This window comes from Nycticebus coucang, chromosome 11, assembly GCF_027406575.1.
Source record: "Nycticebus coucang isolate mNycCou1 chromosome 11, mNycCou1.pri, whole genome shotgun sequence".
Taxonomy (NCBI): domain Eukaryota; kingdom Metazoa; phylum Chordata; class Mammalia; order Primates; family Lorisidae; genus Nycticebus; species Nycticebus coucang.
The window spans coordinates 36154310-36168018 of NC_069790.1; the positions used below are offsets into that span (position 1 = coordinate 36154310).

At 40.3% G+C, this 13709-nt stretch overlaps 1 protein-coding gene across 1 annotated transcript; it reads left to right on the forward strand.

Moving 5' to 3' along the window:
- The first annotated feature begins 3660 nt into the window (after window positions 1–3660).
- TOMM7 (translocase of outer mitochondrial membrane 7) lies at window positions 3661–13427 on the forward strand. The gene is made up of 4 exons (XM_053553751.1): window positions 3661–3830; window positions 7525–7573; window positions 12169–12221; window positions 13090–13427. Exons 1-4 carry the CDS (start codon window positions 3728–3730, stop codon window positions 13221–13223), a joined length of 339 nt encoding a protein of 112 aa, XP_053409726.1. The 5' UTR covers window positions 3661–3727; the 3' UTR covers window positions 13224–13427.
- Window positions 13428–13709: the final 282 nt, after the last annotated feature.

Below are 13709 nucleotides of genomic sequence, written 5' to 3' on the forward strand. Positions count from 1 at the left end.
CCAAATTAGGAGGGCACATTGAGAGTAGAAGAGAGGTTTTGAACCTTTTTCCCTTCAACAAGAAATGTATCCAAGGGACATAACACACCCCTAGCCATTATACAATACTGCCCTTATTCCAAATCTGATACAGGAACACTGGAGAGTTGACTGTACATAATTTAGACTTTGTGAAGGTCAAGGAGTGAGACTAATAACGTAATAAGTTGCACAAGCTTAAAACTGGGCAGTCATTACTACTTTTTCTACTGTGCCTTCCACATTCATTTGACCAACAAGTCATGCTGGATTTACCTTTTTTAAAAAAATGTATCTTCTTCTCCTTTTTTTTTTTGAGACAGAGTCTCACTTTATCGCCCTGGATAAGTGCCGTGGCGTCACAGCTTACAGCAACCTCCGACTCCTGGGCTTAGGCGATTCTCTTGCTTCAGCTTCCCAAGTGGCTGGGACTATAAGCACCCGCCACAATGCCCAGCTATTTTTTTTGTTGCAGTTTGGCCGGGGCTGGGTTCGAACCCACCCCTTGGTATATGGGGTCGGCGCCTTACCCACTGAGCCACAGGCACCGCACCCCAAAATTTATCTTCTTAATGGCATTTAAATTTATTCCCTCTCTCCATTTTGATGGCTATTGGTTCCTTCCAAAGTTCCTGGACTCTTGTAGGCAGTACTGGATGTCTTCTGCCTGCCTTTCTTCATACAGTCACCTTGCAACAGATATATGTGTGTGTGTGTATATATATGTGTGTGTGTGTGTGTGTGTGTATGTGTGTGTGTTTATATATGTGTGTGTGTTTATATATGTGTGTGTGTGTGTGTATATGTGTGTGTGTTTATATATGTGTGTGTATATAAATGTGTGTGTGTGTGTGTGTGTGTGTGTATATATGTGTGTGTGTTTATATGTGTGTGTGTATATAAATGTGTGTGTGTGTGTGTGTGTATATATGTGTGTGTGTTTATATATGTGTGTGTGTGTGTTTATATATGTGTGTGTGTGTATATATATGTGTGTGTGTATATATATATATATATATTTTTTTTTTTTTGAGACAGAGTCTCACTTTGATGTCCTGGGTAGAGTGCCGTGGCCTCACAGCTCAAGCGATTGTCTTGCCTCAGTCTCCAGAGTAGCTGGGACTACAGGTGCCTGCCACAACACCTGGCTATTTTTAGAGACAGGGTCTGCTCTTGCCTAGGCTGCTCTTGAAGCTGTGAGCTCAGGCAATCTTCTGAATTCAGGGACTCCACCGGCCTCAGCCTTCCAGAGTGTTAGGATTACAGTGTTAGGCATAAGCCACTAAGCCCAGCCATAACCATAAAATTCTTTTTTTTTTTTTTAACCATGAAATTCTTAAGGGCAGTGCCCCCCCCCCAAAAAAAACCCACAAAAACTGGGGGATAAAGAGAATGGTTGATTAATGGTTCTTTTTCCCTCCACACACACATTGCCCCAGCCCGTCCCCAAGCTTCCAGTTGAATAACTGTACAAATATGTAGTTTGATAGAAGAAAGACGACTTAGTGTTTGGTAGATCAGTAGTGTGACTATAGCTTATAATAATCTATCGAACACTTCAAAATAGAAGAGTATAATTCGAGTGTTTCTAGCACAAAGAAAATATAATTATTTAAAGTGATGGACAGTCCAATTACACTGACTTGATTTTCATAAATTGGATAAATGTATTAAATTGTCACATGTACCCTGAAAATAAAAACATCTATTATGTATCCACAAAACAAAGAAAAAAAAAACCCTAATATCTCTGGTGCGTAGCATATAGTAAGGCTCAATGAATGTTTGAGAAAGGCAAATGATCTTGTTATTGTTTGTTCCAACTGGCAGGATATATGCCACATCCTCTGCATTCTTTCTATGTATCAGGTATTCGGATAAAAAGATAAGATACAGTTTCTGTTTTGAAGGTGCTCAGATAACAAGGGGCAATATAATGTAGTGACTAAGAGGAAAACTAATTGTTTGATCTTGAATCAATTATTTAATATCTCTGAGTCTCAGTCTTCTTATCTGTAAAATGAGGCAATTAAAGTATATATTTTAATCCTTATAAGAATTAGTAGGGCGGCGCCTGTGGCTCAATGAGCAGGGCGCCGGCCCCATATACCGAGGGTGGCGGGTTCAAACCCAGCCCCGGCCAAACTGCAACAACAACAAAAAAAAATAGCCGGGCGTTGTGGCGGGCGCCTGTAGTCCCAGCTACTCGGGAGGCTGAGGCAGGAGAATCGCCTAGGCCCAGGAGTTGGAGGTTGCTGTGAGCTGTGTGATGCCACGGCACTCTACCAGGGTGATAAAGTGAAACTCTGTCTCTACAAAAAAAAAAGAAAAAAAAAAAGAATTAGTAAAATAAACTACAATGCAATGAAGTCTTACCAGTTCTAGCAAGGATTAAAATAAACAGTTGTATTTAAAGCCGTTAATGACAGGAATCTTTATAAAGATGAGTCAAGCACAAGAATAACCATAATTATTGGGGAAATTTTTAGGAACCATTGGATAGCTTAAGAGTTTCACAGAAAACCTGACTATGTACCTAGAGAACAACCAGGAAAGCCTTTAAGGTCGAAGCTTTAGAAGTCTTTTAAAGCCTTAAAAAACAAGGAGTCTTAGACCTGGGGCCAAGGAGTTACTGTTTCAAAAGTTGGAGACTCTGACTACAAATCAGCATCACTTGGGGGAACTTCAAGAGCAAACCAGTGTCCAGGTCCTACTCCAAAACTAATCGGGATTTCTAGGAGTAGATCCCAAACCTGGGTGTGGCTTTCCATTTTCCTCGGATGACTCCTGTGTAGCCAGGATGGAGAACCACTGCAATTTTAAACCAATGAGGGCAAGATGGGCGAACGTTTCCTATTCCGTTAATTGTTGCAATGGGATTCCTTGGCTTTTTTGAAAAAGTCCAGAATTTCATGTGAGATTTTTCCAAATTCTAAAATGTTGGCATTAAAGTGTTTAAAAAACACTTTGGGATGGGCGGCGCCTGTGGCTCGGTGAGTAAGGCGCCGTATACCGGGCGTAGTGGCGGGCACTGTAGTCCCAGCTACTCGGGAGGCTGAGGCAAGAGAATCGTCTAAGCCCAAGAGCTGGAGGTTGCTGTGAGCTGTGACGCCACAGCACTCTACCGAGGGCGACAAAGTGAGACTATCTCTTCAAAAAAAAAAAAAACCAACACACGCTTTGGGGAGGAGAGTGTCAAAGAAAACACAGACAGAGGCCCTACTGGACGTCAGTTCATAAGCTTCCTTGCAGTTCAATCTCTAGTTTGCAGAACAAACTAATTTTGAGAAGCTAAGCAACTTGTCTGAGACTCAAACCTAAGTCTTTTAAATTTAATTAACGTTCCCTCTGTGTGTCAAGGAAGGCACACTCGGAAATGGGCTTCAAAAAACGAGAAAGACTGGAGGAAGAGATGGGGCGTTCCCGACAGAAGGAAACCCAAAGCGGCTCTTCACATGACAGGTGGGTCCAAAGATGAGAAGAAGGCGAGTTGCTAGTGAACAAGGTAAACCAAACACGCAAGCGCCTTCCACCGCGAAGTCGCGGAGGAGTGGTGCGAGTTAAGGGCGATGAATTACGACCTCTGCTGGCGACGCTCACGACTCCTGCCGTAAAGGCCTACTGTGGCGCGTGCGCACTTTCCTTTCCTTTCCGATTTTTCGAAGGTTATTTCTGTAGGGGGTCCTGGCTGTGTCGCCCGGCGGTCACCATGGTGAAGCTGAGCAAAGAGGCCAAACAGAGGTTGCAGCAGCTCTTCAAGGGCGGCCAGTTTGCCATCCGTTGGGGCTTTATTCCTCTCGTGATTTATCTGGGTCAGTGGGAGAAGAAACTGGGGAGAGACTGGAGGGAAGGTGGTGGCGGAGACTGCGACTCCATTTTTGGCTTTCGGGGCGGGAGAGAGAAACGGGAGATTCCATTGTGCTTGTCTTTTGAGACTGGTCGAGTGAGACCCGTCTAACTTGAGTTCGATTTCTCCTTCTATCCCTTTCTAGTTGAGCGGTCTTTAACAAGTCACAATGCCCTTTCTATTTGATTTTTACATCTGTAAGATGGAGGTAAGACCTATTTTTCGCGATTGTGATGAGAGTTGGATGGCCTAATGTATGTGAAAGCGACTATTTGGCAGTAGGTGAATTTTCAGGGTGTTCTGGTCTAAGTAAAAAGATCTCTCTGTACTGAGAATTTAGACAACTCTTGGATATGCACTGCCATGAAACGTTATGGTAATGGTCACTGGATGCCTATGCTTTCTCACCTGTACAGTGAAAGGCTGATTATTATTATTGACCCCGTTTTACAGGTGAGGAAACAGAGCCATAGAAAAGTTTTGTTTGTGCCTAAGGTTACAGCTGTACCAAGGGAGGGCGCTATGGTCTTAGGCAGTGGAGCATGAGACCCCGTAGTCTTAACCACTAAGCTGTACTGCAAGTTTATAAGTGCTCAGGCAAGTATTTTATCTGGGGCTGCACGCTAGGAGCTTATTCTAGTTCGAACCCTGGTTATTTTTTTCTTTTTAATCTTACTGCCTTACTCAGGGGGTGTGATGAAAATCGTAGGTTTTTAGCTCAGCTCTGTGAGCATATATTATAGTTTGACATTTCTTTCTTTCTTTCTTTTTTTGAGACAGTCTCTCACTATGTTGCCCTCAGTAGAGTGCTGTAGCGTCACAGCTCACAGCTACCTCAACCTCTTGGGCTTAAGCGATTCTATTGCCTCAGCCTCCTGAGTAGCTGGAATTACAGGCGCCCGCCACAAAGCCCGGCTATTTTTTGGTTGCAGTTGTTGTTTAGCAGGCCTGGGTGGGGCTCGAAGCTGCCAGCCTCGGTGTATGTGGCCGGCGCCCTAGTCACTGAGCTAGGCGCCCCCATATAGTTTGACATTTCTAAAACTGAATTTCACATGTTAAAATCCTGTGGTTTTTAACAATAAGGTGCTGCTTCCTATTTGTTTGAGGTGTCATGCCTTGTATAAAATAAAGTCACTCTAGTCTTGACAGAGCTTTTCATTATGCTTGATATTGTCCAGGCAACTGTGGTTCCTATTTCTCCGTGGGTTGAAACCAGCTGTGATAACCTAGAGGATACTTTAGTATAAGACTTAAAAAAATTCTTTTCGTTCCTTATTCTGAGTGCAATTTTTTTTTTTTTTTTTTCAGTTTCTGGTTGGGGCTGGGTTTGAACTGGCCACCTCCAGCATATGGGGCCAGCGCCCTACTCCTTTGAGCAACAGGCGCTGCCCTCTGAGTGCAATTTTTTAAAAAAGCATTTTCTGGATTTTAGTGACTTTGTATAGGTAGCAAGTATTAGAGCAAATGATTACAATAGCCTGCTTTTATGGGCTGCATTTTCCCTTCTTTTTCCCTTTACACACACCTTGCCCCAGCCCACCCCCAAGATTCCAGTTGAATAATTGAAAGGCCTAGTTTGGCTAGGCCAACACAGGGAGTGGCTCTCCTTTCTTCTTTGCGCACCTTTTTCATTGTGTGTGCAGGGTCCTATTTTTGCCTGCTCTTGGTCTTTGTCCCTGTGATTTCTTTGCTGTTCTTCAAGGTTTTTTTCATCTGTCTTTTCCCCTTCCCTTTTTGAGATTTCTCTTACACTGCTGAAGAGCCAGCTGACTGCTGCAATCTGTGTGCCAAGCAAGAGGCATTGGTCTGAAGAGTGGATAATGCTTTCCTTTTCCACACTAGAGTTTTACTTTTCTTTTTTTTTGTTTGTTTTTTTCCTGCACACTGGCTATATGCCCTTCCTCAGACTACCAGTGTAGTGCCATTTCACTTTAGCATCTAATTCAAATTATTTGAGATTGATATTATGTCTACCTTTCTAGTTCTTTGTTTATTATCTTTTTTCTTACTCTGTATACTTAGTTTTATATCTGAACAAGTTCCTATGTTGTTTTACTTCCTCCACGTGAGCTGTTACTTATAACTTCAGATTGAACTTGTATAATTTAAGTTCAACATAGCTTTTAGAGTTTCAGGGAGTATACTGTTATAATTCTGGTTCTCTAAACTCAGTGTTTCTGTTTTGTAAAGCAGTCTGTTACCTGTATAGATGTCATCTGCCCCTTTTTTGCATGACAGTTGGGGATTGAGGAACTGAAGCAAAATTTATGATACCTTGATTAGCTATGGCTAGGAATAATAAACTGTCCTTTGTCTCTGAGCTTGACTCAGAATATTATCTTTTATCAACATCTGTGAAATGGCAAGCTACTCTGTCGTCTTGAATATAGGGTAAAATTTCAAGCCCCTCATAGTTTTCGACACTTTTATTTTAATCAGTTATTTCAGCAAATTAACATATATGTCATCAAATTAATTTATAAATACATTTTAAATAGTAAAAGTTGTATTTAACAATACTTGTAATAGAGTTGATTTAATTGGATTGTTAAATAATAACTACTGAATGATGTTTTTCCCTCTCTTTTCCATCACTAAACTGGTCTTTGCTTTATGGAGAGGCTTGTGGGGGATAAAATAAGATGTCCTCAATTTAGTTTCTTTTTCTTTCTTTCTTTTTTCTCTTTTTTTTTTAGTTTTTTTTTTTTGGCCGGGCCTGGGTTTGGACCCGCCACCTCCATATGGGACCGGTGCCCTACTCCTTTGAGCCACAGGCACCGCCTTTTCTCTTTTTTTTTTTTTTTTGAGACAGAGTCTCAACCTGTCGCCCTAGGTAGAGTGCATTGGCATCGTCATAACTCAGTGCAATCTAAGGCTGCCTCAGCCTCCTCAGTAGCTAGGACTGCAGGTTCTTTTTTCTGTTTTCAGTAGAGATAGTTGCACTCTTGCTCAGGCTGGTCTCTAACTCTAACTCTTGGCTCAAGCAATCCTCCCACTCAGCCTCTAGTGCTGGGATTATAGGAATGAACCACTGTGCCTGGCCTTCAATTCTGTTATTTAAAATATTTATTTTTTAAAATCATTTGCTCTTCGTAGTCTTCTATTTTTTTTTTTTTTTTTTTGTAAAAAAAAAAAAAAAGTCTCACTTTGTCATCTTGGGTAGAGTGCTGTTGCATCTTGGCTCACAGCACCTTCAAACTCCTGGGCTTAAGCAATTCTCTTGCCTCAGCCTCCCGAGTAGCTGGGACTACAGGTGCCCAGTTACTTTTTAGAGACAAGGTCTTGCACTGGCTCAGGCAGTCCACACACCTCTGCCTCCCAGAGTATATGGATTACAGGCGTGAGCCACTGCCTTCTTCATAGTCTTTCATCTAGTAAAATTTGAGAGTTGTAATGTCTTATTTCTGAATAATGGCTCATAATGAAAGATAGAGCCTGCTGTGGTAATTGGATATATAATAGGAATAAGATAGCTTGTCCTTTCTACTGATTAGTCCTGGACATAATTTCATACTCTTGTGAAGATTTGAGGCTGTAGTATAATGCAGGTAAATCTAGCTATGATAGGTTCAATTAAAACGAAGAAAAAATTTTGATTGTAAAGTGTTCCTTGGGGTTTTAATTAATATTGTTTCACTTTTTCCTCTCCTCCCCTTCAGGATTTAAGAGGGGTGCAGATCCTGGAATGCCTGAGCCAACTGTTTTGAGGTACTGTTCTTACAAATAAACATTATAGGGCACATGATCATGTAATTATACTGGGTCATTGGGACATAAAAGAATAGTAGTTGTAGGCACTGAAGTGGAGCCTTACCACTCTGTAGTTTGAGGCTGTTGGAAAACTGCAACAGTTTGCAGACCAGTCTAGCTTGTGTTGTTAGGTAACTTTCTCCCCCCTCTACTCTCCCGACCCCAGTTTTATTTACAAGTTATAAAAGTAATGAAGCATGCAAGAGAAATGAGTTAATTTATCATCTTACCACTTTAAAAGGTAAAATGTTTTTAATTTCCTGTATTCCCATCTTATCCTTATTTAGATGAATACAGCATTTTGTATTATTCTAACAAGGGTACATAGGGTTTTGTTTTTCTCACCTAAAATTTGAGTTGCTATCCTATATATTTTCCAGTTGTGGATTACTTAGGTTTTTTAGGATTTTACATAACAATATAATTAACATGTATATGCACATGGCTTTTATAGATTTTGATTTATTTTCTTATACTAAATTCTCATGGCATTAATAAGTCAAAGTATATGAATACTTATGGCTCTGATTATCAAATTTCTGTCTTGGAAACAACCTTGCTGGTGTTGAATAAGCACCTGTTAAAACTTTGCGCACAGTATACATATTCAAGTGCACAAGTATAGAAGTATATGTCTATACTTGTGAAGACTATACATGTATATGTGTACGTGTGTATACATAAGGACATAATTCCAAACAAGCACATTTGCTCTGGATGAAGGACTGATACTCATAGCATCGGTGACCATGACCACTGCACACTAGTGTGTGGGATTTCACTTTGACCCTTTGTCTCACAGTATCTCTTAGGGGATGCCCTAGCAAACTTTTTTTTTTTTTTTTTTTGCAGTTTTTGGCTGGGGCTGGGTTTGAACCTACCACCTACTCCTTTGAGCTGGCGCCCTACTCCTTTGAGCCACAGGTGCCGCCCACCCTAGCAAACTTTTTTACTGTTATAGGGCTTCAGTTTCTTCAAAGTTCTATTCTCAGCTACTGTTTTCTAAAGTGAGCAGAAAATAATAATAGTATTCACTGTCATGTACAATGTGTCAGCCACTGTTTTAGGTGCTTTTTAAGCTATGTGTCTAATTGTCACTTCAGTCGTTCAGAGCAGGTCACATAGTCCAGAGATGATGGTGTATGTTTATCTCCAAATCCCACACTCTTTCCACTGGCTCACATGGCCTTCCCCAGGTTGTCTTACCTCTTGTTTAACTTAGCACAGTGCCATCTGATATGATTGTCCTCCACTCCCTCTGCCTTGATGGTCTCTTCCAGAGGAAAGGCTTTTTTTTTTCTTTTTACCACCATCTATGTCCTCACACATTTCTGCAGCTATTGTTTTCCTTGAAAAAGTAATTAACCAAATGGTGTCCACCACTTTCTTCACCTCTCTCTTCCTTTAACTTTTTTTTTTTTTCTTTTTTTTTGAGATAGAGTCTCACTTTGTCACCCTTGGTAGAGTGCTGTGGTATCATAGCTCACAGCAACCTCAAATTCTTGGGCTCAAGTGATTCCCTTGCCTCAGCCTCCCAAGTAGCTGGGACTACAAGTGCCCGCCACAATGCCCAGCTGTTTTTAGGGACGAGGTCTTGCTCTGGCTTAGACTGGTCTCGAGCCTGTAAGCTCAGGCATTCCACCAGGCTTGGCCTGCCAAAGTGCTAGGATTACAGGTGTGAACCGCTGTGCCCAGCCCTCCTTTAACTCTATGGCATGACTTCTTAAAACTGCTTTCAGAGTTCCCCTCTAATCTCCTTTTTTCTTATCCATTACTCTGAACTATCAGTTTCCTTTTCTATAAGGTGGGGATTGAGATAATGTATCTGCTGCTTACCAGTTGAGTGACCTTAGACCAGCTGTTACCTTAGGAAACATTTTCACAGGTAGGACTTTTGGGTCAAACTGTGTGAACATTTTCCAGGCAACAGAAATGATCATCAAATACCTTTGCCCAAGAAGCCATTAACCTTCCTAAGCTATCGTTTCCTTTTTGAAAGTTGTATATAATAATACTTCATAAGGTTGCTGGGAAGATTAAATAAGATTCAGTAATGTTTAATAAGTATGTAACATACAACAATACTTGTCAAGTAATATGTCATCAATAAACTGTAAATAGTAATTGATAATCTTTTCTATGTCATCTCCTTTGTCCTTACTTCCTTTTATGAAAACAGTGCTCTGATACTTGATACTCCATGCTAAAATGCTGGCATAAACTATATTTTTATGCCTTTGGTCATATGCTTGTGTTCCCTCAACCTGGAATATTCTTTCCCTTTAGTTTCTACTGTTGGAAATCTGCTTCTAGAAAAGGCCAATCTTGAGGGGAAGAGCAAAACCTATCTAATGGGTGCTGTGGACTCTACCTGAGTGATTGGCATACTTATAGGTGGGACTTTATGCATTACAAAAGCAATCTGTATAACCTAAAACATTTGAACTCCCTTAATGTTTAAAAAAAAAAAAGAGAGGGCAGCACCTGTGGCTCAAAGGAGTAGGGCGCTGGCCCCATATGCTGGAGGTGGCGGGTTCAAACACAGCCCTGGCCAAAAAAAAAAAAAAACTGTAAAAAAGAAAAGGAAAAAAATGCCTTAAAAAAGAAATAAAAGAACTGGTTAAACTGACAAAAACTTAAAAAAAAAAAATGCCCAACCTCAAATGTCACCTCTTCCCTAAATGTCTCCCTCCTAGCTGAACCTACTCCCTTCTGTGTGTTGCCACAGAATTCTTTTGTGTCTTTTTCTGCCTTGTATTTTTCATGTTGCTTATTTACCTTACATTTTGTCCTGTATGCACCTAAAGTAGCTGCTTCACAAGTGCTGAATTAAGTGGCCATTACATATGGGTGGTCCTTTGGACAGGAATTAATACAGCATTGCACCTTCTATAGTGTTTAGACTGGACCAGCACACTGGAAAATAACATTCCTAGTGCCTCGGATAATCTAGGATACAGAGATGGGGAAAGAATGTGTCCTTCTCTTGTGCTTTTTTTTTTTTTTTTTTTTGTAGAGACAGTCTCACTTTACCGCTCTCAGTAGAGTGCCATGACGTCACATGACTCACAGCAACCTCCAGCTCTTGGGCTTACACTATTCTCTTGCCTCAGCCTCCCAAGCAGCTCTTGTGCTTTTTTTTAACTATCATTTATTCAAAATTGCAAACTTGATGGAAACATGACCACCACCACCCCTTTATTTCTTCACTTTATTGTCTTCACAGAACTTCTCTCCTTTCTGGTGCTGACTCAATCTTTTCTGTCATTAAGAATGTCTGGTTTCCTTTTAGAACAATGGTTCTCAACCTGTGGGTCACTACCCCTTTAGGGGTCAAACACAGGGGTCGCCTAAGACCATCAGGAAAACACATTACGATTCATAACAGTAGCAAAATTACAGTTATGAAATAGCAATGAAAATAATTTTATGGTTGGGGGTCACCACAACATGAGGAACTGTATATCTAGAAGTATTTCTGTTTTAGGAAAGAATTAATTGAGTGCCTGCAAAGTTATCCAGTTAAGGAATGTTGTGTGCTGTGCTGCCTGTACTGGGGAGACTGACTAGAGAGGTCTTCCTAGTTGCCTAGTCTGTACCCTGCAAGGAACAGAATTGTATCTGCTATGATTTTTACTAAGTAGAGTATTTTTACTGCTATAAAATTTATTGTTCATTAATATAAAGTCTGTTATTTCAATATTATATAAATAATATAGTAATGATTTACTGGTTTGTTTCCTTTGCCGAGTTGTTGGAGTCTTTGGAATTAGGATCATTCATCGTAGTGTCTTTTTTTACACAGATGGCTCATTGTACAGTCAGCAAACGATGGATGACATGATTGCCATACTCAAAATGCAACACTTTAATAAATAAGGGGTGATATCTTATAAGGGGTAAAACACTTAGCCAAAATATATGAATACTTAGGCTAACTAAGAGAATCATTATTCCTGTTAGTAAAGCGAAGGAAGATTTCTTTTTATTTTGGATATTCATTATCATTGGGGAAGAAACCTTAATAAATGAAGAATTTATGTTCATGTCTTAATTGCATGCAAAAATTCTTGGCGTTTAATGGGAGATTTTATATACATTTGAAAATTAAAAAGAGATGCATGTTGGCCTTTTTCCAGGCACAAAGAAAATACTTCTAAAAAATAAATTTTTCAGAACTGTCACATGTCACTTTATCATATATTTGTATTCAACTGGGCTAGAAATCACATTTTTTTTTTTTTTTTTTTTTGCAACATTGTCTCAAGCTGTCACCCTGGATAGAGTGCCGTGGCATCATAGCTGATAGCAACCTCCAACTCAGGCTCAAGTGATCCTTCTGCCTCAGTTTTTCTGTTTTTAGTAGAGACGAGGTCTGGCTTTTTGCTCAGGCTGCTCTTGGACTCGTGAGCTCAAGCAATCCACCCGCCTCAGCCTCCCAGAGTGCTAGGATTGCAGGTGGGAGCCACCATGCCTGGCCTAGAAATCACATTTTTAATCAATAGGATCTAGACCTGAAAAGCCTCTTATCTTTCCTGTATCCTGTTACCTAGAGCCAACAAATTGGATTTGGGAGTTTGGCTCCTCAGTGGCTGGAATGTTTGGGGTAAGAATTAGTTGGGTGGAAAATGGAGACTAATTGCTCTAGTGTTAAGAGCACTTAGGTCATGTCCTAATCTGGCCACTTCCTTGTGCTTTGTATAATAACTGTTTCAAAGCTTCAGTTTCTATATCTTTAAAATAGGTAACATAACTGGGCCTTGTAAACTTCCTGCACAGCATTTAACTAACCCACAGAAAGCATTCAGTAAATGATGTTTCAGTATTACTAATATTTCTTTCATCTACTAATGAGATAGCTTTATATTCTGGCTTCATAGTCCTTCCAGGTAATGAAAGTCCTTACTCATTTATCTTTTTTTTTTTTTTTTTTTTTTGAGACAGAGTCTCTCTTTGTTGCCCTCGGTAGAGTGCTGTGGCATCACGGCTCACAGCAACCTCAAACTCTTGGGCTCAAGCAATCCTCTTGCCTCAGCCTCCCAAGTAGTTGTGACAGATGCCTGGCACAATGCCTGGCTATTTTTAGAGATGGTGTCTTGCTCTGGCTCAGGCTGGTCTCAAACCTGTGAGCTCAGGCAGTCCACCCACATCAGCCTCCCAAATGCTAGGATCATAGGCGTGAGGCACCACACCTGGCCTCCTCCTTTATGTTTTGATCGACCTGACTTTATATGTCAGTTTACATTTTCCTTTTCATTTATATAATAGGTAACTGCAGTCCAGAGTAAACTGTATTTCCGCAAATAAAGTTCTGTATGTTTGCTATTTTGTGTTCAGCGAGATTGGTTCTTGTCTTCTATTTGGTAGATGAGCACATGCAAACATAAATGTATAAAATCTTCTAGTTCTTAAACTATGTTTAGAGAGTTTTCTTTTGAGGTTTAATTTATTTCTCCTTTTCACAAACATTTTAGCTTGCTTTGGGGTTAAAAGGCTATTTGGTCATCTGGATTTGGAAGCAATCAGTGGACAGGAACAGCATGGAAGAATTTGTGCTCTGGCTGCAGTAAGAGATGGGACATCCTTCAGATGGTCACCATTTGGATAGCACAGATGCATCTGGCAGCGTGGAACCTCTACTGACTTATTTATAATAGAATGTATTAAATAAATATTTTTAACAAATGTTGTGTCAAGCCCTTTTTCAACTGAACATGTAAGGATTGTGTGGTAATAATTAATGGTAATTTTTCAAAGCAGGAAAACTGTTATTTACCTAGATGATATTAAAAATAAAAAAATTTCAAGTTAATTTCTTCCCATTCACTTAAATGGATTACAGTTTCCCTCTGCAGTGAGTTAATAACTCCCTCTGGGATCTTCTGAGGCAGTAAGGGTACAAACTCAGTTTGTGACAGATGGAGCCTTAAAGTTAGAAAGGGTCTGGGCGGCTGTTCCCGGGGGATGGGAATGGCATTGTGGAGTTGTGCGACCATTCTATTTGTAGATTAATTGTGAATCTTGGATTTCCTTTAGTGGCATTAAGAAACTAAAGCTGGCCAGGCAAGAACCATGGAGACCTACATGGAATAGT

What these genes read in the sequence shown, in the direction of transcription:
- TOMM7 (XM_053553751.1), top strand. Translation starts at nt 3,728, where the DNA reads ATGGTGAAGCTGAGCAAAGAGGCCAAACAGAGGTTGCAGCAGCTCTTC. An exon ending in CCTGAGCCAACTGTTTTGAG is followed by an intron (nt 7,574 to 12,168) that starts GTACTGTTCTTA and finishes CCTGTTACCTAG; the next exon opens with AGCCAACAAATTGGATTTGG. An exon ending in CAGTGGCTGGAATGTTTGGG is followed by an intron (nt 12,222 to 13,089) that starts GTAAGAATTAGT and finishes CAAACATTTTAG; the next exon opens with CTTGCTTTGGGGTTAAAAGG.